The 27,586-nt window shown below is 37.7% G+C and overlaps 1 protein-coding gene across 4 annotated transcripts in view; it reads left to right on the top strand.

Moving 5' to 3' along the window:
* SCAF11 (SR-related CTD associated factor 11) overlaps positions 1 to 27,586 on the top strand; it is a 51,792-nt gene extending 24,206 nt beyond the window's left edge. For all 4 annotated transcript variants that reach the window (XM_075707745.1, XM_075707751.1, XM_075707763.1 and 1 more), the window contains exons 4-15: positions 3,092 to 3,169; positions 4,880 to 4,977; positions 6,106 to 6,173; positions 6,820 to 6,875; positions 9,252 to 9,358; positions 10,336 to 10,425; positions 15,167 to 15,273; positions 18,883 to 21,420; positions 22,792 to 23,135; positions 25,679 to 25,897; positions 26,349 to 26,468; positions 26,835 to 27,586. In XM_075707745.1, coding sequence (XP_075563860.1) covers positions 3,092 to 3,169; positions 4,880 to 4,977; positions 6,106 to 6,173; positions 6,820 to 6,875; positions 9,252 to 9,358; positions 10,336 to 10,425; positions 15,167 to 15,273; positions 18,883 to 21,420; positions 22,792 to 23,135; positions 25,679 to 25,897; positions 26,349 to 26,468; positions 26,835 to 26,963 — 3,954 coding nt within the window. In that variant the 3' untranslated portion in view covers positions 26,964 to 27,586. The remainder of the gene's footprint in view (positions 1 to 3,091; positions 3,170 to 4,879; positions 4,978 to 6,105; positions 6,174 to 6,819; positions 6,876 to 9,251; positions 9,359 to 10,335; positions 10,426 to 15,166; positions 15,274 to 18,882; positions 21,421 to 22,791; positions 23,136 to 25,678; positions 25,898 to 26,348; positions 26,469 to 26,834) is intronic.

Below are 27,586 nucleotides of genomic sequence, written 5' to 3'. Positions count from 1 at the left end.
CTTACGTATTTTATGAAGAGAGTTCTCTGGATATCACAGGATAGGTGAAAGAATGAATCACTGCAGAGTTACCAGTTTTAACACGAAAACTATGAGTAGTTTTATGTGGAGAGTAAAACAATCAAAGACATTTTGAAGTGTGCTGAGTTACTATTCTGTGTTTTTTCAAAGAAAAGCAAAGCAACTCACAAATACCAGCTGTGAGGGTCTAATGATTTTGGTAACATTAAATACTACGTGTTCCGATTTTTAGACGGCTGTGTTAAAGCAAGATATTGTATGACACTGTGGTTCTTCTAAGGTTGTGACGCATCCCACAACCCTCCTACCTTGTGCACAATAAAAGTAATAGCTGCCGCTTGGACTCATTCCATCTCAATGGCTTTTTTCTTGTTTTAAATATTTTTTCACCAAAAGGACAGTGTACATTCACTATTACTTATGATGCTACCTGAATAGAAGCCTCAGAAGAGAGGAATTGCTAACTTGCCTTGAATGAAAGATGACTCAGCACCTTCTTTGGTTACTGAACCATCTTCTCAAAAATTACGAGAGATGAGTAAAAGGCCACCACTCCTCGTGATTGCTTCCTGTAAAAATGTAGTCAACTTTTTTTTTACCCTCACTCCTTTCTGTAGCAGCAGAAATTCAGTCTTGCTGTTGGAAAAACGGACAGGGGAGATTTTTTTTTCTTCTGTTTCTGCTTAAAAGGCTTGTTCTTGTGTGTTAGCAGACAGACGAGAGCTGATGTGTGTTTAGACAACAGTGTTATATAGATGAAGTAACCTCTAGCTTTCCATGGGCTACCCAACAATTGTACTGTGCGGTGGGGGCACATGGGACTGTCCGGTCTTGACTAGAATTTCTCTTGAGATTTGTTGCAACCTATCAGATAATGCTAGGGCTATGAAAAGCAACTGAGTAGGCGTGGGGAGAGCATCTGCTCTTTCTGAACATACCTGAACCTGATGGTAGCTTTTGATTCTTCCAGAATGCTTTCCTCTTTTTCTACTACTATGCATAACTGTATGTAATTGTTACACATTCGTCCAGAAGAACTGAACATATAACAGTGAACATTTTTTCTAGTGGAGCAAAACCACTTGTCATTTGGATTGCTGCTAGTAACACTTAATATTCTATGAACTTCATTGCGATGAATAAACATAACTTACTGTGACTTAAACTTAGAACATAACTTAATATTCATGTGTAAATTTAATGTAGAAACAGATTATATTCTTGGAAAAACTTAATTTTCAGCTAAGGTAAATCCTGAAATGAGCCTGAAAATGACTAAGAAAATTAACTTCCTCCTACCCATCTTTGACAGTCTGGTATATCTAAGAATCAAAGTATTTACCTTGAAGTTTGCAGCTGATTCAACAGTTGCAGTGCATTGCACACTATCAAATAACCCAACTGAACAATGCACTACTATGTTACTGTGGGTTAGCTTTACATTGACTACAGGACAAAAACTGTCTTCATGATCCGAGTCCTCGGGGAACTGGCTTGATTACCCAATATGCTTTTGTTAACCAAGGCCATGACACTGCAAGGAACAATGGTATCCCCCAACAGGGGGAAGTTTTTAGTTAGGATGAAATACCAGAGCATGAAAAGGAGAGGTAATGGCTTTAACTTACGTTCTTGTTCAACAACTTGTTCGTGAAACTACCCCTGGGGTTTTTTGGTTTTGTTTGGTGTTTTTTTTAATCAGTCTAACTTTGTTCTGTCTACTTCAATTGAAATCAGAAGCAGCCTGAGTGCTCGAGGTTTGGGGGCTGTGTAGGTGAAAAAGAAGCTGAGCTCTCTTTGAAATTAAGAAAAGAACAGAATGAACTGGAAAATGAAAAGCCCCTATGAAAAGACAAGGATGAAGTTCACCACTGAATTTCAGGGAAAAGTTCATATGCAAGTTTCTCATAGCTGCTTATGCAATTCTAATACTGCATCTTGCTTGCATAAAATAAAAAGTGTAATACACTGATAGTTTTCTTAAGGGCAGAAATTGCATGCCTCTTAAGGGCATATAATTCATATACTGGTTCTTGGTCAGTCGATGAATTAGGGCTGGAGGCTGGGTGTGTTTTTTTTTTTTTTTCTTTTAGAAGAGTTCTGAACTGAGCCTGTGAAGGCCAATGGACTGGGCAGGGTGGGGGAAGGAACAATGACAAAAAACCAAAACACACAAGCAAAGAAAACACACCAATGTCCCCCCCAAACACATATATGGAATTAAAATTAATAAACAGTTCTCTAGCAGCAAAAATTAATATCTGATATGGATTCCTCTGAAAGTTGAGTCACTACATGATCCAGTTGGGTGGAACTTCAGTTGTAGTTTCCTTATTCCATGGTTAATAACGTTTTATTGTTCTCTCTCCGTGTGTGCATGTTATCTGATGTCGTGCAGCCTCAATAAGAGAGCATTTAGATGATTGGGGAAAAACCAATTAAATTTGTATTTCCATCAAACTGTAGGGTAAAATAACCTTTTTCAGTTCCATTCTCATGCAAAGTGATTTGTAAAGCTTTAGTTGTCTTAAATGTGGGAATCTGTTCTCTCTACTGACTGAAAAAAAAAAAAAGAGATGTCAAATAGATACGCAAGATGAGCGAAGGTGTTACCCTGTTTGATGTTGGTCTTCCCAGTTTTCTGTTTTGGCGGGGGGGGGGGGGGGGGGGGGGCGGGCATGACCCAACACATTTTCTTTTGAAAAGAACATTAAGAAATAAAACATTAGAACAATAAGAAATAAAAAGGACATTTGTGTATTGGTATAAAATCAGAGTTACCTAACAGGGATTAAAAAAATGTAGCTAACGATGTGAAATGCTTTTCCTTTTTTGAACATAACTTCTGAGTTACATTCTTGTTTCCTTTAGATTTTCCCCTAAGGAGCAATCTACTTATATAAAACAAAATAGTGAGTGTATGGCTAATGTGTGCAAATACATTCTTAATGTGAACAAGTTGTAATTTTGTGTATTTCTGTAAGCTACTATAATAGCGAATAAAAGTATAGAAAACTGAGACTTCTCTTAACATACTACAGATTTTGTAATAAGGAAAATAATTTTTCAGACACAGGCTTCATGTCCTATTGATCGCAGACCATTTCAAGCAGTATGCAGGCTTGATGCATTAGAAAAGCAGATAAAGGTAAGTTCCAGACTTACTTTATTAAATAACTTCAGTTGTAGGAACACCCAAGTTATGCTACAGCCTTTTATTCATATGTCTGTGTTAAATAAGCTTTCTTAATGAAATAATTACTGTTTTAATGTTTCTATTACATATTTGAAGCTAGGAATTAGCCTTAAGTTTTTTTTTTTTTTCAAAGCAGGTGTTTACAGTAATAATAAAAGCTGCTATCTGCTGCTGTTATAGTATCTTCAAGTGTTCCTGATATATCCAAGAATAGAAGTATAGTAATTTGTCTTAAAGTGGTTTTTAACTAGTTTTGTAAACAAGTGCTATATCAATTAGCATGCAATCTTGCCTTTTTTTTTTTAGCTGAGGTGAGGCTTGTATGTTCACAGCCTCCAATTCACAGACAAAAACACACGAAGGCAAGAGGAATCAATGCTAAGCCTTGTTCAACCTAACTTTTTGAATTTTTGCAGCTGTCAACTCTTCTGATTAATACTGCTGCAGAGAGTAGTTTATCAAGTAGGAAAATAAAACTTGATTCTGATAGTTGATCCTGAAAATGTATACAGAAAGATGCTGATAATTCTGTTTACAGTTTTGAAATTCTGTGGTGAAACTATGGTTATAAGTAATTCCTAAGCTGTTGGGTTTGCATTTTGCTGTGTTTAGAAAACAGGCTCCCACTACTCATTTCTTGTGCTTCTCGAGGCCCAGGTAGTCAACTGCAAAGGAACCAGACTGGCAGCCACAGATATTGCCTTCTCATAGAAAACCATGCTAGCATATTTTATCTTCTTTGTTTCTAAAGAATTGAGGAAGCAGCTGAAACAAGATAAACTGAAGTTTTCATTTGGAAGAGTGTAAAGGCTGTATCAAAATATAGTTTGAAAGGTTCTTTGTTGTAAACAGGTAGGCAGAGAACAAGGGTTCTGCTCTGAAAAAGAGCCACTGGAGCAATAGGGATAGATGGAACGTATACTGAGAAATGCTGACACGGTGGTCATTATTAGCAGGGGCGTTATCAGGACATTGGCAGCTTTCCCTTTGTGATATTCATAATCAGAATGCTAACAGCTTAAGGAGTTGCATATAAACCCGAGATTCTAGAACGAAGAAATACAGAATATCTAATGCAAACAATTGCAATGTAGCCATTGAAGTAACTTCAGAGTATGTAATAAAAATTGCATTGCTTTCTTAGAATGTTGAAGATGTGGGGGAAAAAAACAATGTTACAAAATCCGTAAGTTATTTTACTCTAGAGGAAGATTGTGTGTGTTTTAATTATGAGGAAGCATTTGAAATTGAGCGGTAGTTCAGCATTTTCCAAAGCTGAACCTTGTGTGTTCAGATCAACCAACTTAGTTTAAAAAAACCTAGCTTCCAGATTCTTAATGGAAGATAGTGCATAGCTTTGAGATGCTTGCCATGGGAGTCTGAGTGTTCAGGGATTTTTGGTCTTGTGGAATTAGTATGCATCTCTGTTACAGCCAGTATACATATTAAAGTGAGGGGTTTTTCCATTTCATGAAAAACAAAAAAAAAAAAATTCAAATCTGTGGACTCTGAGATTAAAGAAGTGATGATTTGAAATGGTTTTGAGTCCTGTTTGAGCTTATTTTCTCTGTACACCTTAAGAGTCTTTGAATGTATTTAAAGATTCTAGACTGTAGAATGTATTGAGATTCTAGACTCTATTGACTTTATTTTTCAATACAGGTTCAGGTTAAGAAGCAACTAAGGAGAAAGGAAGAAGAGGAAAACTGTGTCTGCAATAAGGGAAAATACAGCCATACGAAGATGAGAAGTTTTGTGAGGTTGGTCGTCCACTTAATTTCAAGCATTCTAATTGGAATATTCAAAATAGAAATTCAACTGTTTTAAAATGTACACCCTGGAAATTTTTAAAAATTAAATTTATTTTAAAATAAACTATTTTCCATCAGTGTTAGTTCAGCTTTACTTTTATCACAGATATAATTCCCATTTGAATACTTAAAATAGCAAGCAAGAAGTAAGGAGCAACGTATTTCTTGCATTGAGCTCTGTGAAAGTTGCATTTTTCAAGCAATTCTGACAAATTTCTTATTAATTTGAATTAAGATTTTATGGCTAGATCATATTTTAACAATATAAATCTTTTTCTTTGGTTACCTAAACAGACATCCCCTTTCTTGTGGTTGGGCTAGATGATCTCTAAAGGTCCCTTCCAACCCAAAGCATTCTATGATTCTATGATCATCAGCATTGGTGGTGTTCCTCTTTTACTGTAAAACATTGTTGTAGTCAAGAACTGATTTTATTCTATTGAGTTTGAGAGGGAACTGCACAAGCACCATTGCTGTTTTGAGATGCTTTGTCTTGTCACATTTGCTGCATTGTATAAGGGGAAGCTCAGGATTACACAGACAAATTTCACTAAATAGTGATAATCTAAAGTCAGTGTTTAATGGAATGTGTGATACATACAGAGTTCTTGAGATTGAATTTGAAGCAGACTTCATGACAGAAAAGATAACTGGAAGTAAATTACCTTTTTTGGCTCTTAGAAAATAAATAAGATTGATCTTTGCACCTCACTGTTCTGAATCACCACTGACTTTGATATTCTTCAAAGTATTTATGCAAGCAGGTTATAACATCTTTCACATGTTGTCATGAAATCAAGCAAAATTAGGCATTCAGATTTAATACAGCATAGTAACTTTGGTTATGTAAGGGGATTTTCTTTTTTTCCATCTGTAAGCTTTGTGAAGCATTGTGGCTTTTAATACATGGAAGATGATATACGTGATGCAAGTTCAGGTTTTAATAGCAGTCAGAACGTGGTTTATATGCACAAAATAAATCCTTTAGAATACGAGCTGGTTTTGTTTGGGTGTTTACACTGTTAACTTAAATATGCCCAGAAATAATTTTTGTAATATCTTTTGTTAATCTTGCAGAAGAGCTGTATGTCCAGACAGAGGGCCATTAACAGCAAAATTAAGCAAAGTTGTGAAAAAAAAATACAGTAAGTTGGTATTTGTCCTCTATTTGCTAGAATTGCTGGTTTTGTTAAGGAACTCTAGAATTTCTTTTCTTGATGAGCCAATTTAATTTTTGTTTTTAATTACTTACATTTGCATGTGAAAACCAAATACCAAGGAATAAAAACATGGAACTTAAAAGAACAAAACTGCAGTATGTGAAACTACTGTTCTTATTCTACTGCAAAAGACTGCCTCTTCAATTTCAGTCACAAGTGAAATGGATTTGGTTTCAGCCTAAAGTCATTTTCTGCATCAGACAGTTGGTACACAGCTAATGACTAGCTTTGATTCACAAGAAGCTTTCTGGTGAGAGTTCAGACACACGAAGCACTTAGCTGTATTTTGGGGCTGCCATTTTGAGAGGCTTGTTTAATAGATATTGTTCGGTAAGTGTGTTCATAACTTATGAATCTAAGCAAATATCTGAAGAGGTGAAAACTGCTTGATACATACAAAGCTGTTGTGAAGGTGCATGCCTTTTAATTTTACTCAGTTTACATACAAACTTTCTAAATACACTTGAGATACATTTTTCATTTACCTCTCATCATATTAATGATTTTGACAAATAATTAAAAACTAATATGCTGAATTTAAGATCAAAGTTTTGTTTCTTATTCCACACAGGTAATATTTTGTATGACAAACGAAACAAGAAAGCTTTGTCTGTGAAGATAAACAAGGTTGGTTCTGATAATGAAACATTTGTGAATGTTTTTTTCATGAAAGCATTTGTAAAACCACCTTTCTGCTTATTTTTAAGGTTAACTCCTTCTATTTGTTAATTTTAGTATGATCCAAACTTTGTTATTTTGTCTCTTTTTGTCTTGAAGGAAGTAATTAGAATATAGTGCTAGGTTACGTGAGCTTCTCTCCTGGATTAAATTTAGTTCTGTGGTGATAAATGTTTTCATTTAGATTAGGATGTTACATTATAAGGTACCGTAACTACCCTATTTTCATCTTTCTTCACCAAAAGAAGGTGGTATCAGCTACAAGCTGTTAGCCACTTACCATTATATGAAGGATGTGAAGGTTTTCATTATTTTCATGAAAATACATAGTTGTAATCAAGCAAGTAATTTGTTACATGAATAAGCCATGGATGTTATAGTTTGCATCAAGTTGTTTTTTTAATGGGAGATTACTCCCAAGAATGTTTGTGTTTCCAGGTTTCCTGTTTAGCTCATAAATGTTAGCCTATAACACAGACTTATAATATGCAGAATTTATAAGGAGCTATAAAGGCTCTGTAGTTTGCTTCTGCCTGCCTTCCTTTCAAAAATACTTTGTGTCTCTGGGACACAAGTTTGTGATCAGTGCTTTCTTACTCGTAGTTGTACCTGTAAATGTATTTGTATGAAATAGTTTTAAGCAATAAATTTAATTCTGAAGTGTGAATGTCATAATTCTCCATCATTCTGTCTTACCTGAAGTTTAAAAATTTGGAAGAAAAACAGTCTTCAAGTCCCTGTTTTGCCTGCTGCCTTGCTTCACGTAGTATATGGGCACATACTGCATAATGTGCTGCTTATCTACCATAGTTCTCAAGGATATCTTTAGCTCCAGCCTTCCCCTTCTAAGTCAGGTATTTAGAAATTTTGGTTCTGTTACCATGTGAAGTTAAAGGTACCTTTCATTGAATTGAAGAGGTTTTGAACTGGAAGGATAGGGCTTAATGGTAGATTAACCTCTAATGTGACTTCAGGGTTGATGAATTCTTTCATATCTAGTTTCACTGATTCATTGTGCACTATTTAATAGCATTAATGTCTCAACTGGTACCTGTTGCAAAAAAGGTGCATAAACAAAAGTAGAGCCATTAAAAACCTTCAGGAGGAGGCGCAGGGCTCAATTATCCAATAAATGTTCAAAATTTAAAATAATTTAAAAGAAAGCACTGATTTACTAACAACCACTTCATAAAGATATTTGTGGAACATCAGGATAGCTTTTTTAGGTGGAGGGAGAAATGTTAATGTTCAAAATGATAGTATTTTTAAAATAAAACTTAAAACCAGCAGCTTTTTAGGAGGAACTTAAAATTTGCACACTGATGAAATAGGGCACTTTCCCATCAAAACCAGCTCTCTGTGCCAAAGTTTGATGGAGCATGCTGATAATGACTGCATACTTGAGACATACATTTATATACATCCTATTACAAAGTTTATTTTTCATCAGAGTAAATAAATCCTGAAAGAAAATGATGGGAAGACCCTGTAAGTTCTCACTTTAAAATACCAGTCATGGGGAATGAACAGGAATGTTTTAGTCAGATCCGATGTGGCATTAACCCTTTAGGTGAAAAGCCATAAATGGTAAAAATGGGTCAGTGCAGGTAAGTGTGTCAGTCTGGTAGTCTGGGAGGAGTGTTTGGAGGATTATTATTCGGCCTTTTTTCCCCTGCAGCCAGCCCAGTACATAGCAATAGCAACAGAGTTTACTGCACACAACACAAAAGGTGATATGCTAGCATACAGTGGGTGGCTAGGCATTGTTAGCAATTGAGATAGAAAGAGGCATTTGTTGAAATATGGAGTGGATTCTGAGTTATTGTGCCTTTGTGTGAGGGCCCAGTGAACGGACACACCAGTCAGTCTTCGATATATTTGTAATCCTACCTGAAGGCAAAGGAGAATCTCAGCTACTTACATTAGGTTTTCTTGTTACTTTGAAACGAAACAGTCGGTGAACTGCTGTGAAGGGGTCTGTCTGAAGGTGCTAGCGCTGTAGTTACTGTGGTTCATTAGGTAGCAGAAATGGGAATTGTGAAATAGTAAAGATCAGGCTCATTTATTCATAATTTCTGTATGGAGCATTAAAGATTTTGCCTACAAAGTTTATCTGCAAAGAGCAGGTGTTGAAAATTTAGAGACTGAATAGAGAAAATTTTTTGCTGTAACTGCAAATCTCAGCATATAACTATGGAGTTACTATGGTGTCTGCTTTTTGTGAGCTAAAGTCTTGCTGACGTGATTTAATTTCAGTGCATCTTCATGTATTAAATGTTAATTATTTTGTTTTGGATGTCTTTAATTCATAAATTTTTTTTGTAGCCCAGAAGACAGACCTGCTGGAATGAGTGCTTCAGAACAAATTTCTTCAGCACGCTTCCAGCCAGCGGTAGCAATGAAGAATCCTTTTTTAGCTGTAGAAATGACTGGTTAGTATATACTGGTGCTGGTTTATATATATTTATTTATTAATTATATATTTTTATATTTATATAACCCATATAAAGCGATGGGTTACTGTATTGTAGATTCTGTAGTTCCTTATGCTTCTGTCTGTATATACTCCCTTGAAATATTTTGAAGATTGGCTGGTTTTATACTCATTGATGAAGAGCGGTTAAAGGATAAACACAACCATTTTAAAATGGGTTGTGTTAAGGGCACACCCCAATTTCTGTCATGTGTTCAGCATTAAAATACTTCAGTGTGTGCTTTTAATCTCATTGATTTAATAGGAGCTAATAAGTTTTATTTTTAGCTCATACTTAAACTTCTTGCTGAATTGAAGCCTTGGATAGGAAAGGGTTAGTCCTGTTATTACAACAGCAGTTAGCAAAACCGTTAACAGCAAATATCCTGTTTTGTATCACAAACAATCTTTGTTGTTGTTGCTCCTTGATTCCAAGAGGAATACTTTAAACATACATGAAGCAATTTGGCTTAATGAGCCTAATACTTAAGAATGGGTGTAAAAAATACTTTTTGTTGAGAAGATGGAAGAAAGAAAACAGTCTAGAAGAACATTATTTGGATAATATTGCCTAGTCAAAAAATTATTGTGTCTGTATGTTTTCAGCAGTCTGTAAATGAAAAAAACTTTTTGCCATGCATGCAACAGTATTAATTTGTTAAGGATGGAAAGTTTCTCCATCTTTAAATTCCCCAGAAGACGCATTTCAATCTCCTGTTTTCCATTCTGTCTGTCTCCTTTATTTAGGACTTCTGTTATGTTTACTATGACTGTTTTTTCCCTCTAAACAATAGTCATGCACAGTTTCATCATGACTGTTGCAAGTTCCAATACAGTTAAATTAAAAGTCATTGATAGAAGCAATTTTTTAAATACAAAAATTGTCATAGTACAAAGTTGCTGTTTGTAACTTTTTGTATGAAATTTGTATTTCAGTACAGAATTCACAGAAGTTAATGCAGCCATCAGACAGAAGAGACAAGAACTGGAATTGTCCTGTTCATCTGTGCTTGCTAGAGTTGAAAGGTATGTGTTTTGTATTCATAGTGCAAAGGATCTTAATATGATACTTCAGGTTTAGAATTTGATTATTTCAAATTGCTCTTCAGATAGAATATCATTTAATGATAAAACTAAATAGTGTTTGCATGTAACATGTTAAATTTTTGTGTATTTGCCACATGCTATTTTTATGTCAATAGATTTTTTTCTGTGTATCTGTTGTGGTTTAAGCTGGCAGGCAGCTAAACACCACACAGCCATTTGCTCACTCTCCCCTTCCCCAGTGGGATGGGGAGAGAATCGGGGGGGAAAAAAAAAAAGTAAAATTTGTGTGTTGATAGAAAGACAGTTTAATAGGACATAAAAGGAAGGTAAAATAATAATAATAATAGTAGTAATAATCATAATAATATACAAAATAAGTGATGCACGACGCAATTACTCACCACCCACTGACTGATACTTAGCCAATTCCCAAGCAGCGATTGCAGCCTCCTGGCCAACTCCTCCCAGTTTATATACTGAGCATGATGTCATATGTTATGGAATAGCCCTTTGGTCAGTTTGGATCAGTTGTCTTGGCTGTGTCCCCTCCCAGCTTCTTGTGCACCTGGCAGAGCATGGGAAGCTGAAAAAGTCCTTCACTAGCATAAGCAGTACTTAGCAACAACTAAACCATCAGTGTGTTATCAAAGTTATTCTCAAACTAAATCGAAACCACAGCACTACACCAGCTACTAGGAAGAAGACTAACTCTATCACAGCCAAAACCAGGACAGTATCCATCCATTATTCTGTACCATCTACGTCATGCCCAGGTCTCTACCCTTTCCAATAAATTCCAATTAACCACAACCACTTTTCCTGTCTTTTGATATATATACACACAGATATCATTCCCTTAGTCTGTGGGCCATCCCTGTAAAATGTCCATTGAGTTCATTTAGTCCATAACTTTGGGTTCCATCTGTCATAACAGTCTTTCAGGGCAGGAGAGGTGATGTGCGGTGTTGGATTGTTGCATGTTGAAATCAGTTCTGGTTCCATCACTGCTGCGCTTTGTTCAGTTTTATTAAAGTTCATTCTACATTAATCTGAGTGATTCTTACTGTAATACTGCTGATACGGCACATAGCATCCATAAAAGTGATGCCATACAGTATTCTATAGCAATTAACATCATACTATTCAGTTCATTGGCTATTTTCACCCAAAATCAAATCCCTTGAGGTACATGTCAGACTTGCCCATCCTTCCACATTACCCACCAAGTGCACCCAGGTCCTTGAGCAAAAAGCAATCCCACAAATGGGTTTGCCTTTGCCAGAGGGGGAAGTAACCCAGACTGTCTTCCCCAGCATATTTTTTATGTGCACTACAGGGACTTTATCTCCTTCTACAGTACATGAAAGTTTTGATTGGGCAGGGCCAGCTCGATTGGCAGATCCCCTAGTGTTGACTAACCGGGTGGCTTTTGCTAAATGTGTATCCCAATGTTTAAAAGTCCCAGCACCCATTGCTTTCAGGGTAGTCTTTAGCAGGCCATTGTATCGTTTGATTTTCCCAGAGGCTGGTGAGTGATAGGGGATGTGATATACCCACTCAATGCCGTGCTCTTTGGCCCAGGTGTCTATGAGGTTGTTTTGGAAATGAGTCCCATTGTCTGACTCGATTCTTTCTGGGGTGCCGTGTTGCCACAGGACTTGCTTTTCAAGGCCCAGGATGGTGTTCTGGGTGGTGGCATGGGGCACAGGATATGTTTCCAGCCATCCAGTGGTTGCTTCCCACTGTAAGCACATGGCACTTGCCTTGGCGGGTTTGTGGGAGTGTGATATAATCAGTCTGCCAGGCCTTCCCATATTTATATTTCAGCCATCGTCCTCCATACCAGAGAGGCTTGAACAGCTTGGCCTGTTTGATCACAGCACATGTTTCACATTCATGAATAACCTGTGCAATAGTGTCCATGGTTAAGTCCACCCCTCGATCACGAGCCCATCTATATGTTGCATCTCTTCCTTGATGGCCTGAGGTGTCATGGGCCCACCAAGCTATAAATAATTCACCCTTATGTTGCCAGTCCAGATCCACCTGAACCACTTCAGTCTTAGCAGCCTGATCCACCTGCTGGTTGTTTTGATGTTCTTCAGTGGCCCGGCTCTTGGGTACGTGAGCATCTACATGATGTACTTTTACAACCAGGTTCTCTACCCGGGCAGCAATATCTTGCCACAATGCGGCAGCCCAGATGGGTTTGCCTCTGCGCTGCCAGTTGCTCTGCTTCCATTGCTGTAACCACCCCCACAGGGCATTTGCCACCATCCATGAGTCAGTACGGAGATAAAGTACTGGCCACTTTTCTTGTTCAGCAATATCTAAAGCCAGCTGGATGGCTTTCACCTCTGCAAACTGACTTAATTCCCCTTCTCCTTCATCAGTTTCTGCAACTTGTCATATAGGACTCCATACAACAGCCTTCCACCTCCGGTGTTTTCCCACAAAACAACAGGACCCATCAGTGAACAGGGCATATTGCTTTTCATTTTCTGGTAGTTTATTATACAGTGGGGCCTCTTCAGCACGTATCACCTCCTCCTCTGCCAATATTGCAAAATCTTTGCCTTCTGGCCAGTCCACGATCACTTCCAAGATTCCTGGGCGACTGGGGTTTCCTATTAGAGCCCGTTGTGTGATCAGTGCGACCCACTTACTCTACGTAGCACCAGTGACATGATGTGTAGAGGGGACCCTCCCTTTGAACATCCAGCCCAGCACCGGCAGTCAGGGTGCCAGGAGGAGCTGTGCTTCAGTACCATCCACTTCCGAAGCAGCTCGAACCCCTTCATATGCTGCCAATATCTCCTTCTCAGTTGGAGTATAGCAGGCCTTGGATCCTCTGTATCCCCAACTCCAAAACCCTAGGGGTCGACCTCGAGTCTCCCCTGGTGCTTTTCTGCCAGAGGCTCCAGGTAGGACCATTCTCCCCAGCTCCGGTGTAGAGCACACTGTTTTACATCTTGCCCGGCCCGGACTGGCTCAAGGGCTACTGCATGAGCTATCTCCCGTTCAACTTGTTCAAAGGCTTGTTGTTGCTCAGGGCCCCATTTGAAATTGTTCTTCTTCTGGGTCACCTGGTAAAGAGGGCTTACAGTCTGACTGTGATTTGGAATATGCATTCTCCAAAAACCCACAACACCTAAGAAAGCTTGTGTTTCCTTTTTGCTAGCTGGTGGGGACATAGCTGTTATTTTGTTGATCACATTGTTGATCATTGGGATCTGACGACATCCATCTTGCCATTTTATTCCTAAAGACTGGATCTCCTGTGCAGGTCCCTTGACCTTACTTTATTTTATGGCAAAACTGGCCTTCAGAAGGATTTGGACTATCTTCTTCTCTTTCTCAAAAAATTCTTCTGCTGTGTTGCCCCATACGATGATGTCATCAATGTACTGCAGGTGTTCTGGAGCTTCACCCTGTTCCAGTGCCGTCTGGATCAGTCCATGGCAAATGGTGGGTCTATGTTTCCACCCCTGGGGCAGTCAATTCCAGGTGTACTGGACGCCCCTCCAAGTGAAAGCAAACTGGGGCCTGCACAGCCGAAACCAGGACAATATCTTAATGCTTTTTTGATAGTCATGACAAGCATAGTAACTCCACTGATTTGTGCATCTTAATATCGCTGTCACTTTTTCACAGAAATGGAAGTTTAAATATTATTTTCTATTTGGAAGCTAGTGTTCAATGCACTTTTAAAATTATTTGTATCATTAGAAATCGGACTACGTTTGCTTTAACATCAATCTGATTCTGATTTCCCTCTCCCACCCCCATCTCCACCTCCCCCCACCCCTTTCATGGGTTGGTTCTAACACTTCTTTCTGTAATTGTTTATAAGCAAATGCATCTAGAGTTAAGAGGGGCTCTATCAAATGAAATGGAGAACACAAAATAATTTTGTTTTTGTCAAAGAGCAGATGAGTGTTAAAACATACCCTAAGGATGTTTTCATGAATATAAAGCAGAAGCATAAAAATAACTGATTTTAAAATAACACAGTAAGAAATTGGTTCTGTCTATGATCCTAATTTTACTACATATCTCTACTCTCTTTGGCATAAAGCAAAGGCTAAAGACAAAAGAGCAAGTAAAGAGATTTTTAATTATAATTAAAAGTTGTACCTAGGATTTAAATAATGAATTTATATTTTTTTATGTGTACTTTTCCTTGTGGAAAGTTTTGTTCTAACTCAGTGGTAACTTAAAAAATGTAGATGTATAGCTAAACTCTGGTTTTTGCCCAAGGTTTGCTGAGGGAGCCTGAATAAGTATATATTTATTTTGTTTGTTAAAAATAAAGGAAGCCTTTACTAAATTGTTGTGCAGACTATTTCTCATTTTTCTGCAGAAAAGTCTATTCTTCTGCTGAAGTACTAAATCAGTGTTCAGAATTTTATTTCCAGCAGTATAGCCTAGTAATTTGGAGTAGACTGTTTGTTACAGTTCTATGTTTGGCTTTGAAGAAAGCCAAACATATATTGCTTTAACATAACATGCCTTGTTGAAACAGGTTTACTAGATTAGGCAATAATATAAACCTGAAATTAAATACGGAAAATTTTGTTCTCTGTCAGCTTTGCCTTTCTCTCCAACTGTAATGAAGCTGGAAGCGTCGTGGTTGCCTAAAGTTTTGGGTTTGTGCATTGTTTCCAAAACTTGCTGCAAACAGCTAAACCAACTAATATTGATGCTTTTACTTTTCCAGAATTCCTTTAATGTCTTATGGAGCTGAAGCTGAGACCTTTCTTCTCACTTCTACTACAGTAGCAGGGACAATTCTTCCAACAAATATCAGGCCTTTGGAAAACTTTGGTAAACTTTTTTTTTGTAAGTTTTATTTATAGCTCATGTGGAGTATTGTTAAAATATGATTCTCAGAAATCAAAGCAGAATATATAGTTACAGTTAACAGGAAAAAATTCCAAACCTGTTTTGATACAGTTTGGTACTATTTCAAAACTAGCTTGTTTATTACTGAAATTAGAAGATGAACCAGCCGCCCCAAAACTGGCAGAAAAACCATTTTTTTCTCTCACCAGAAAGATGAAGAATATTTAAATAAGCTCCAAATTATTTTTCAACATTAGACTATTTAGAACATGTGAGTAATTGCTGTTGATAATATCAGCAACTGATCCACAAATACTGATAACATTGTCAACTCCTAAGGCAGAATATGGAACTAAATCCCTTACGCTGTCTTTTGGGAGAGGCAGGGGATTGGGTTTGAGTCCTGACAGTAAAAGAAAAGGATTTCTTTTTTTTTTCAGATATTTGTGTTCTAAAATTCATATTTAGAACAGAATTTTCTCATTTGTTGTCTTGATTAGAACTTTATGGTTTTTATATAAGCATTCTAATTCCTCTCTTAAAGGTGTGATTTTGAAATGTGAAATTATCGAGCTAACAAGACACAGCAAATAAATTCTTCAAATAAAGTTATTTTTGTATGTTTCCATATGTTCTTGCCACACCTGAACTACAGTTCAGATGTTTACTGTAATATATTACTTATACTGTGGACAAAGTGGAAGACAGTCATCAAGACTGAATCTTAAAACACTGTAGTATGTTGACACGAAAGTTTTAAGTCACCTTCAAGTTTGACTTTAAAACTTCCTACTGATAAGAAGCATGCAGGAAATAAGACACAGAGTCTTCAAATTTCCTAGTGAAACTAGAGGATGTTGGATGCGAAGATGTGCCTTGAGGATTTTGGTCACATTCTGTTGAGTTGAGTGTTCCTTCCCCATTCAGTTTTTATATAGCAACTCCTCAGACAGACATGCACAAAAAAAAGTAAGGACAAAAGCAAGGAGAAACGTAACCTGAATACTGTTTAGAGGTGCGTGACAAATACATGTAAAGGAGATGGGAGCAAGGCCTTCTCTTACAGGAAGTATGAGAGATGAAGGAAAAGGCAGAAGATGGAGGAAACAAGGGGCACCGGGACTTTCTACAAAGGTGGAGAACAGGAAAAAAAATGAAGAAAATACTAAAAATAGAAAAAAAAAACCCAGACTGGATCTTGTGATTCTTACTAACTGTGCCTGAAAGATGGTCGCATAAGCTTTTTTTTTATTATTTTTACACACCCCACCCCATGTCTTGGTCATACATAAAGCGTACAGTTTTGCATCAGAGCAGTAGTTGACAGTTGCTTCCAGAGTTCTGCAAGGAGGTATGCAAATATCAGTGATGGCCATGTAACTGTACTGCCTGAATCTTCCCTCTAGCTGCTGGGGTTTTTTTAGATTCTCTTACCCTTAAATAGTCTTTTTCCTAATTTGACCTGAAAATGCATTAGTGAATCTACAAATACCATTATGATTTAGGCTGGCATTATACAGTTCTTTTGCGTGATTAAAATATTTTTAAATAAAGATTCAGTGAGCTGAAATACCTGTATTTGGTCCAAGTCCAAAGCTTGCAAAGCTTGTCTGTTAAAATCCTACAGATAGTAAGGAATGCTAAAAAGAGGCTTGTGTTTCACAAGTGGGCTTTGAAAGTGCCACAAAAATAATTGCCTTTTAATTCTGTCAGGATTCCCACATTCCATTTGTATTATGAATTTTTATTATTGCAGGGTGATTTCTTCCCCACTGAAGAAAATCATCCCAGATGTTATATGTCATTACAGATTTTTAATATCTGACTTGTTTTCCTGGCTATTGTAATAGGTTTGAAGACGTAGCTCGTCTGAGATAGCCACATGTGGCTGAATGACTGCTGGTCAACCACTGTGAAGTCCCTTTTTAACAAAATTATTGGGGAGACTCTTAGAGTAGATACCTCAAATAGTGCCAGCCACCTAAAACTCCTTTGGAAGTTCTTTACCACACATGTTGTTTTCTTTTAAATGTATGGCACCTTCTATACAATCAATACCATTGGTTTTCATTATCTTAAGTGATAATTTGATCAGTGGACATCCAAAAACCAAAACTAGATTCTTTTTGTGTTCAGGCAAATTATTGCGTGTTTATAAGGGAGGTCAGAGGAGGTGATTAATAGTCCTGTGCTCTGCTTTAGCCTTTTTAAGGCTAGTGAGGTGCTTGCAGAGTTACTGCTCTAAGGTTATCAGATAAGTTTACATTTAATAGACAGTGATATGTTTTTGATTCTGCTAACGAAGTAGTAAGTGATAGAGGATTTTGTGCTCTTATATACTTGTCTTGTTCCTATCCTATTTTTAATATAATTTGTTTAAGAATACATTACACAAATACTTTAGTGCAGTAAAAGCATGGAATAGCAATGTTATACAGAGAGTTAGAATCAAGACTTTGTGTGATGTGATAAATGCATTGCAAAACCCATAGAAATTAATCTTTCTTAGCAAGTTTCTACTGTTTGTTGCATGAAAATGAAGCTATAAAAAGATCTAATTTAAACACCAAATTCTTTATGCTTTCTGAAGTCTACGCAACGTATGAAACAAATTAATAGACATCTCAAGAAATTAATTTAGTTTTGGAGTATTACATTCAAGCATATTTACTTAATTATCGTTAATCTTTAATTCCTGAGCCTGTCCCTCATAAGCTTTTGTAGGTATCAAGAGTACATTCTGTTCCCTTTACAGTGACTATAACCCTTGGCTTCCCTACAGAGACTTTTGTCAAATTGTGGATTGCATGAAATCAATTAATACAGTATCAAAACAAGAACTCTTGTGCTGCTGTGTGCGACTTACGGTCATTCTTCTACAGCTTTAGGGTTCTCTGTGCACCCTAGGCTGCCCCAAAACTTTCACTCCTTATTCAGTTCTTTAGGTGCTGCAGGCACCCCGGGGGCCCTGCGGCAGAGTTTAAGTCCAGTTTGCCATGGTGCGTGCAGGGTCTGTCTTATAACTGGTGAATGAGTTTGCACTGTCTGAAACTTGATTTCGTAAAGATGTATGCTCTCAGTGCTGCTTCTGATCAGCTGCCTCCCATGGGATCGTCCACTGACAGCCATTTAAAAATGTCACTTTCTGTAGTATTGAGCTTCACTTTTGTAGCATTGAGGCTTCACTGCCAACAGGCCTGCATTTTAGAGTGACAGGAACTGCTATACGCTAACAATGTCATGTGGTTCATTCATTACTTCTCTAACAGCTTAAATGCTGACTGTCTTTGAATGGCAATATCAATAGCAGTTTCATTGTGAATGCCATTACTGTCCATGTAGCTATGCTGGCACTGCTTCTAAAATGTGTGTTTAGATGTCACTTTGTTAGCTTCATTCTGTTCTTTAAAGGTCTGCACTGAAAAAAAAAGGATTTAAATTTATCTACTTAAGCTGTGGCAGCATTTCATAGTAAATCTTACATTGAATTATTTGAGGATATCTGTTAAACCAGAGAAGGTCATCTTATGTTCTTAACTGTGTTTGGATAAACGGTTATTATTAAACTTTAATGTATTCTGCTTTTATTAGAATCTTTAGGCAAAGGATATGCTGTTGCGTGTACCCAAGAAGGAGAAGAGAAAAAGCAAGCTTCTGGTTCATCTGGCACTAGAGGAACTAGAAGGAAATCAGTTAATACTACTCCTAGAAGGAGGTCTGCACGAAACAGCAAAAATGAGACTCTGGGTCAGTCTCGGAGCTCACCTCGGTCAAGCAGTTCTGCATGTGGTGCCCCTGATGGCAATAACCCATCTCTGAATAAATCTCCTTCAGAATCAGAGAAGGCTCCTCCAAAACGAAAGCCTAAAAGAATAGTTAAACAACAAACACCTGTGCTTAAAAAGAAACTCAGAAGTTCTGCACGTTGCGAAAAATCACCCAGTGATTCAGTGGAAGATGATGACATTGCTGAGTCTGAAGCAGTTCTGACATCTGAAGCAGTTCTAACATTAGATAAAGACCAGCAGTCAGATAATGAAAGCAATAACGCAAGCCTTCCCCAGAAGAATAATGCAGAAACAGAATCTGCTAATGGATTGGAAAGCTGTAGTGAACATACAGAAATTGAGGGAACTACAGGAGAATGTGACAAAGATGAAGATACTTCAGGCAATGCGAATATAAGTTTTTCTGTCCAAGAACCTCCAGTACTAAATTCAGGAGGTGAAAGTCAGGAATTTGAAGTAAAAGGTGTTACTGAAAAAAATATAGATCTTGAGAGTCAGAACATCTGTGAAAATACTCTTGAACAAATGGAAACAGTAGCTAGTCCCAGAGATGAAGTATGTGACCATGCAACTTTTGCAAAAGTAGATCAGACCTTGTGTAGTCCTCAAAATGAATTGATGGAGAATGTAGAAACTTTGACAAAAATAGATCAACCCATAGCTAGTCCAGAAAATGAATTGTTGGAATGTCCAGAACCTTTGGGAAAAGATCGGCCATCAGAGAGCCTCAGGAGTGAATTGCCTGAGCATCCAGAAGCCATAGAAATTGATGATTCTGAGGCTGAAGAAAAAACGGTGGTAGACTGTGCAAGTACAAATATTCAAAACTTAAAAACTGTTCAAGATGAAGAACCAGATACATTAATACACAGTATTTCTATGGACAGTGCATCAGAACAATCCTTAAAAGAGAACACCATGCCAGAAAGTGAAGAAGGTAGAACTTCAGAGTCACCCCAGATAAATGCTGAACATAAACATTTTGGTGAAGATAACAATGAAATGATACCAATGGATTGTGACTCATTTTGCAGTGACCAGAATGAACCTCAGATTGAGCAGTTACCACCAGTTGAAAGTACAGAGCAAGGAGATGTGAACTCCTTACAGTGTGATGCAGGAAACGGTACATCGCTTTCAGGACTTCCTGATGAAAAGGATGAAACTGTTCCTCAAGAAAGAGAGTGCCAGTCAGAACTCAAAAAAGATAAAAAGACTCGAACTAGAAGGTCTAGGTTTCACTCTCCATCAACAACTTGGTCTCCTGCTAGGAGAGAGGGCAGAAAATCTCAATCACCATCCCCTAAAAGGGAGATCACCAGAGACAGGAGCTCGCGGTCACCCAAGAAGGAGACTGTGAGGGAGGGAAGGAGATCTTTATCTCGTTCTCCGAAGAGAGACATGCTCAAAGATGAGAAAAAAACACCATCTCGATCTCCCAAAAGGGAAACTGTCCGGGAAAGCAGGAGATCATCTTCTCGGTCAAGAACTAAGGATTCATCTCCGAGGCAAAAATCTAGATCTCGAAGCAGCGATAGAGATAGTCAAAGAAGAGATCGTGACAGAGAAAGAAGAAATAGGAGGTGGTCTAGGTCACGGTCACGATCTAGGTCAAGATCACGATCTAGGACAAGAAATAAAGGTTCTTCATTCTCTAGAAATGAGAGGGACAGTCATTCACCTCGATGGAAAGAGAGATGGGCCAATGACAACTGGAGGAGTCCCAGAGGAAATGATCGATACAGAAGAAGTGATCAAGAGAAACAGAATGAAAGTCTTAAAAAAGAGAAGGACAACACAGAAAAAAACAGTGACGATCAATGTTCTTCAGACAAGCGGAGGAATGATTGTCCAGACTGGGTAATGGAGAGGATAAACTCCGTTCCTGAAGTCAGGAACAGAGAGAGAGATAAACCACATTGGGAAGACAGCAGGCATGATAATTCAGGACACTCTTGGAATAAAAACTTTGGTTCAGGTTGGATTCCAAATCGAGGGAGAGGTCAGCGTGGCCGAGGTGGGCGTGGAAGAGGTGGTTTCATGTATGGAGACCAGAGTGAAAATCACTGGCAAAATAGAAAACCTCTCTCAGGGAACTCAAACGGTTCTGGGAATGAAACTTCAAGGTTCCCAGAACATCAGCCATACAAGCGTAAGAATGAACAAGATTATTCTTTCGATACACCTGCTGACAGATCTGGGTGGACATCTGCATCCAGCTGGGCTGTAAGAAAGACTTTACCTGCTGATGTGCAGAATTATTATTCAAGAAGAGGACGCAGTTCATCAAGCCCACAGTCTGGATGGGGAATGAGACAAGAAGAAGAGACACCTGAACAAGGTATTCATAGTTTTGAAACATAAAAGCTTAGTTCACAGCAGCAATAGCCAAGTAAAATCTTAGCCACATTGACCTATTTCAAGTTGATTAGTTCCTCAAAATAATTTGGGGTGAATCTATAGTCTTTTTGCAATATGGAAGTTTGTAGGTATGGAGTTTGGGGATTTCTTGACTTTTGATGATGTTTTGATGGCTTTTTGGTTTTGCTTAACGTTAGACATAATTTGAGGACTATGCATCTGAAGAGTGCTACTTAAGTAAATTGATTTGGGTGAAGACAAAGCATATCCTCTTCATGGATACTTTTAAAAAGGGTAATTTTTTTTTAAGGAGATTTGCATTTGCCTGTGCAGACCCACACCATAGATTCTAGAGATGACAAATCATTATGTTGATGTTTATCTTGCTTCTAAATAAGCATTTTCCTCTTTATATGCTTAAAAAATCTAGGGAGGTTTATAAATGAAAAAAACAGTACTTTTACTATACTTCAGCATTAAAATTCCTCTGAAGCGTTAATAGAAGTCTAAAATGTTTGAGTATTTTATATCTAAAAGGTAACTGCCCTGATGGAAATAAACTTCTTGGTAGACAGTGAGTTAACTGTGGACGAGGTTGATTCTGAATAGCTAAGAAGTTGTGCACAGACTGTTAATGCTCTGAAGTAAGGTAGATGTGAATTGTATTTGAAAACTGTAAAATCCAGTTCTGAAGACAACCACACTTGCACTTTCCCATTGTCTCCTTGTTTTGTCTTTCATTTTTATCCATTTTCATCCTGTATGCCAGCAGTTTTCTCTCTTTTCAGAGACAACTGCATCACTAGCAGCTTAGTTTTGAGGCAACTTTGTCAACCTTCAGTCTGCTGCAGGCAAAATTTATCAAGCCTTTAATTGAAAGTATTGTGTGATTTGCAGGCTTTATTTCACATAGTTCAGGAACAATCACACTGTTATATGCACTTTTGGAAGGTAAGCATTGCATATGTGATAATGTATGACTAACCTTCTGCAACTGCAGAAGCTAGCAAGTTATGTTGTCTTCCTGCTCTTTGGGAGAGAACTACTGTTTCATTGTGATGAAATAATTTATTAGCTGTGCTATGGGAACAAGTAGAGAAAATAGAAATTCAAAATGCAGGCTTCCATAGTAACCCGAATTTTTTAAACTCTGAAACTAGCATTTGGCTCCGTGATGTGTCTAGTGACGAGTGCTGTGCAATAATGTAATGCAGTATCTTTAAAATACTCGGATTATAGAAAGCTTTTTGATACTCCATACTTCCTGAGGAGTTTAGACACCTGGCTCTACTTTTGCTTTATAAAGTATGGATTTTCTACTTCATACACTGTCTGTTTTTTCTTTTGATAGATCCAAACCTCAAAGACCAAGGCAACCAGCAAAGTGATGGTTCTCAGTTACCGATAAATATGATGCAGCAACAAATGAATGTAATGCCACAAGTGAATGCACAGCACCAACCTATGAATATCTTTCCGTATCCAGTGGGTGTCCATCCTCCCATGATGAATATGCAACGAAATCCTTTCAACATCCACCCTCCGGTGCCCATGCATCTCCCTACTGGAGTGCCTCTCATACAGGTAGCTGCTCCCACAAATTTGTCTCAGGGATTACCTCCGCCTCCACCTCCACCCCCACCATCTCAACAAGTCAACTACATTGCTTCACAGCAAGATGGAAAACAATTGCAGGTATGCTTTGTCAGAAGCCATGGCAAGAGCAGTACTGAAATAATAACCAGTTAAGGGTTTCTTATATTGAATACCATAGTCTTGATAAATTTATACTTGCAGTTTCTTTCTCTCTTGCCTGTCTTCTTCCACCCCACACCAAATTTAAAGTGGAAGTATTCATGAGGGTATGGGTTGGTTTGGGGCTGTAGCTTTTAAATAATAATACACAACACCGTAACTGGGTTTTTCTGGTAATGATATATTCCAGTGGGTAATGGAACACTGAAAAATTTCATCAGTGTTGTCAATTACCTTTTTCTTAGAAATGCCACGTTTCCAGAACTAAGTTTTCTCCTTCAAACCCTAATTTTTAAGCTTTAGGAAATGTTTGAATCCCCTTTCAGCAGCATGTAGGAAGTGACCTAAACCTCTTTGTTGCAGTTTTCATCCCATGGGGTGTATCAGCAGAGGAAAATTATCAAGTACTGCATGGCACCTGTTTGTTCCACGCTTCCATTCTCTGGCTGTCACTGTCTCAGCAGCTTCCCCCCACACAGGCGTTTTCTATTCTGTTTGATCTTTTGAGCCTTTTTGTTAATAATTTCCAAGCTTTCTTTGGTATGTTTTACTTCCCCCTTCTTGCCCGAGTCTCCTGTTTTTGCATGCCCTGTTTGAGACCTAACTCCCACTTAATTTCTCCTGTTTCAAAAAGACTCTGTTGTGCTTGGGGCAGGTCAGACCATCTTTTTGTGTGTTTCAAGATATCTTAAAACAACCTTTGTGTATGTGAGCTCCTCCTGTAGCCAGCTGTTTATATTAAGAGCTTTTATATCAGGCAAAAAGAATGTGAACAACTTCCAGGAGGAAGTTACATCTCCTGTGAGGAGATGTAACGCTGCATCTATGATGTATAAAGGGCTCTTCAGGGTTTGACTGAGGTTTCTGCTTTTCTTTTGTTGCAGGCTGCCTGCTCTAATCTAAAATGCTTTCCCCTGCATTCCAGGTTGAAAAAGTGATGTTCTAGAACAATGATTTCTAACCCTGTTTTCACACATCATCTCTAAAGATTTGAAGCGAACTGATAAATGGCCTACATTCTTTTCACTTTCAACTGCTGTTATCATTCATATTCATTAACTTAGAACAAAAGGAGTCAAGTACTGTGGGAAATAATGAGTTACAGCTCATATTAAATACTTTAATACTCTGCAAGGTAACACAGTAAGGTACCGTTGGAACTAAAATGCTGGTAGATTGCTTGTTGATTTGATTAATGCCTGCTGTCTGTAATTAAAATATTTTCACAGTTGGAAATTCCGTAGGTTTAACCTCTAAAAATTTAAGAACGTAGGCTACAAATCTCTGTGAAATACAGTATCTAGTGCAGCAATAAATACGTTTCTATAAAGACCTGTGTATTGCTCCAAAATACAGTTACTTGTTAGTAAAGCCCCCATTCTCTTTGTTGCTCTTAACCTGCTTTTCTGGAATGGTGTCCATGAACCTGAATGCTCTTGGGAACTGCTGCTGCTTTTAGTTTGAGCTTTCATTGGATGAGTCCTTGGTGGTAGCACAGTACAAATTACTGAATACTGCAGGACTCCACCCATCCTTCCTGTTGAAAGGAAGATGAAGAGAGCGCACTGGCGAGTGTTAGCATGCTGATTATAACAGCTCAATACCTGTGTCCTTTCCAAGGAGCTCAAATTCCTGTTTCATTATTTTCCATCTGGATTAATGCAGATGTGAAAAAAAAAAGTAATGGTGATTATCTGCAAAAAAAGTACCATTTAGGGTGGCCTGCCAGAAACATGTTGGGAGGATGCATTCTTGGCTTTTGCTGAAAGGGACCTCTGTCTGAGGTCTGAGAGCTATTTAATTTCTCAATTCCAAAGTAGCAACAGTGCATGTGGTCTTTTGGTGATGTTTGGAAATGAAAATGGCTTTTCCTGAAGAATAGATCCTGGTCCTTCAACCAGCATTTCACCTCTAGCCTCAAGTAGACTTGTAGGTGTATTTACATTTGAAATTCATTCGCAAGTTCAAGCTGATAACAAATATGAAAATAAATGTTTTCAAAGCAGCATCATTATGATGCAGGAATGCAAGTGAGGTTTAAGGTAGCTTTTTGTATGTATGTTCAGGTGCTGATTTTTTTTTTTTTTTTAAAAAAGTTAATCTGATTTACAAAACAGGACTTCCTATACACTCCTGTAACAAATCGAGAGGTTCTGCTGCCATAAGCTAACACCCTCCGTGCCTGTTTGCAGGATACTTTGTTTGCTTTATCACTGGGATCAGAGCCAGAATCTAGCAACCACAGTGGTGACATGGAGGATGCCTTACTTTTACAGCTTTTTTTTTTTTTTTTTTCCTTTGAGTAGATCTGATATGATATAGAGCTGATACAATGTGCGTACCTTCCATAATAATGGATGGTGTGGAAACTGGCTAATGAATGTGTAGTCTTGATGCTCCTTCTATAGCTGCTGAGACTTCTAGGAAGGCACGTTGTAATACTGAAGTATAATGTATTAACTACCGATAACTTTTTAAAACAGGGTATTCCAAATGCTGCTCATGTAAGCAATAACATGAGTGCTCCAGCCGTGCCTGCTCCAGCGGCAGTCCTGGGAAACGTGGGAACAGTTCAGGGACCAAGTTCGGGTAATGCAATGTCGTCAAGTCACGTCAAGAGCTCTAATACAGCTGTAAAATTGGGAGAAAACAAAGCAAGTGTAACAGTGGAAGCCAGTGCAGATAGCTCGAAGAAGGACCAGGCAAGTTCAAAGTTCAGAATATATTTATATACATCAGTTAATATATTTATATATAAAATACATATACATTAATTTTTCTCTATGTATATGAATTCTGATATACTAAAAAATAGCAAACTGTGGCAAGACCCCTTCTGTGCAATATACTTGATACCATCATGTATGTGATACTTGTGGCGGCTGTAGGACATAAACTAGCAAGCTGGCTCTTTTTAATGTAGTCTTCTTTAAAGCAGCACTATTATGAATATTACTTTAATTGCTGTGTGACAACATTCTGGTCTTAGTAAAACACGGGCAACTCGCATGACAGCTGAAATGTGAGCGAGGGGAGCATGGTTTTCTAGTCTTCTGTAGTAACTTTTTTCCTGTAAAGTTTTAAGTTGCGATTGTTATTTTTCACTGCCTGCATATGTATCTTTTTATCACTCAAGTTTTTTTTTTTCATCAGAAATTGTTAATTCAAGAAAAAGCAGCACAAGAAGTCAAACTAGCTATTAAACCTTTCTACCAAAATAAAGATATCACTAAGGAAGAATACAAAGAAATTGTACGGAAAGCTGTAGATAAAGTAAGTTGATCTGTTAATCTGAAATGCATACGTTTCAGTTGAGGTAGGGTTTGGGGTGGATTTCTTAATCTTGTGGGAAGAACTGGTAGTTGCTGGGAGAAGGAATAGGAAAAGCAAGAATACCTTCATCTTTCTCCATCCCTGAGAGCTTTCACAGCTCCTCAGAATGTAACTCATTTGTTGTGTGAAAGAGTTGAATGGGAATTCAGAAGTATTTGGGAAGCAATTGGGAAGTATTAGAAGTTTCCAGAGTTGTTCTGCCTGAGACGGAGAAACCTGGGGTGCTAGGAAAATAAATAAATAATGCGGAACAGTGGCAAATCAACAGAAATGTTTCAAACATTTTTCTCTTTAAAACTGTTGTAGGTTTGTCATAGCAAGAGCGGAGAAGTTAATTCTGCAAAAGTGGCAAATCTAGTGAAGGCGTATGTAGACAAATACAAGCATTCACGGAAGAAAAATCCCGAAGAGGCAGTCTCCTCTGAAAGGAAATAGAACACGTTTTCAGTTTTTAATTTTATTCTATCTGCAAAGTGCAATTTCAACATGAACCGTTAACTGAAAATTGTACATGACAGTGATTTGAATCTGGTTTTGATAAAATTATTTTTCAATGTAGTATATAATGTTTTGTTCTAAAGAAATATAGATCTACAGGGCAACTTCTTTATTCCTTTTTAAAAACAGATGTCTAAAAAAAATAAAGGTGTAAAGAAGAATCGTTAGGAATGTACGATTGTGTGGATACTTAGATGTACAGCATTTTGACTTGAATAACAGAGTGCATTAAATTAGAAACTTCTGTCTGAGTACATTGGTTTTGGAACAGGTATGTACATACATGTAATCGGTCCGATTAAAGTAAAATTTTTCTTTTGATTTCTCCCTAATTATAGAAAAGATAAAATAATGTATTGCCTTGACAAATATTTCTAGCATTAACTGGACAGGCTCAATGCAGGGGTCACAATGTGTATATAAAAAAAGCACATGGAGTTGTCTGAACAGAAGAACTGTTTAGATTTTAAAAAGAAAAATCGTAAACAGTAAAAGGCAGCGCCCAAAAACATGGGCACTGCACATCTGTTGTAACACCAAATAAAAATTATGCTGCTTGG

The sequence above is a fragment of the Pelecanus crispus genome, chromosome 1 (genome assembly GCF_030463565.1).
Source record: "Pelecanus crispus isolate bPelCri1 chromosome 1, bPelCri1.pri, whole genome shotgun sequence".
Taxonomy (NCBI): Eukaryota; Metazoa; Chordata; class Aves; order Pelecaniformes; family Pelecanidae; genus Pelecanus; species Pelecanus crispus.
Note: the sequence above shows the minus strand (reverse complement) of the source record. Positions and strands in the feature narration are given on the sequence as shown.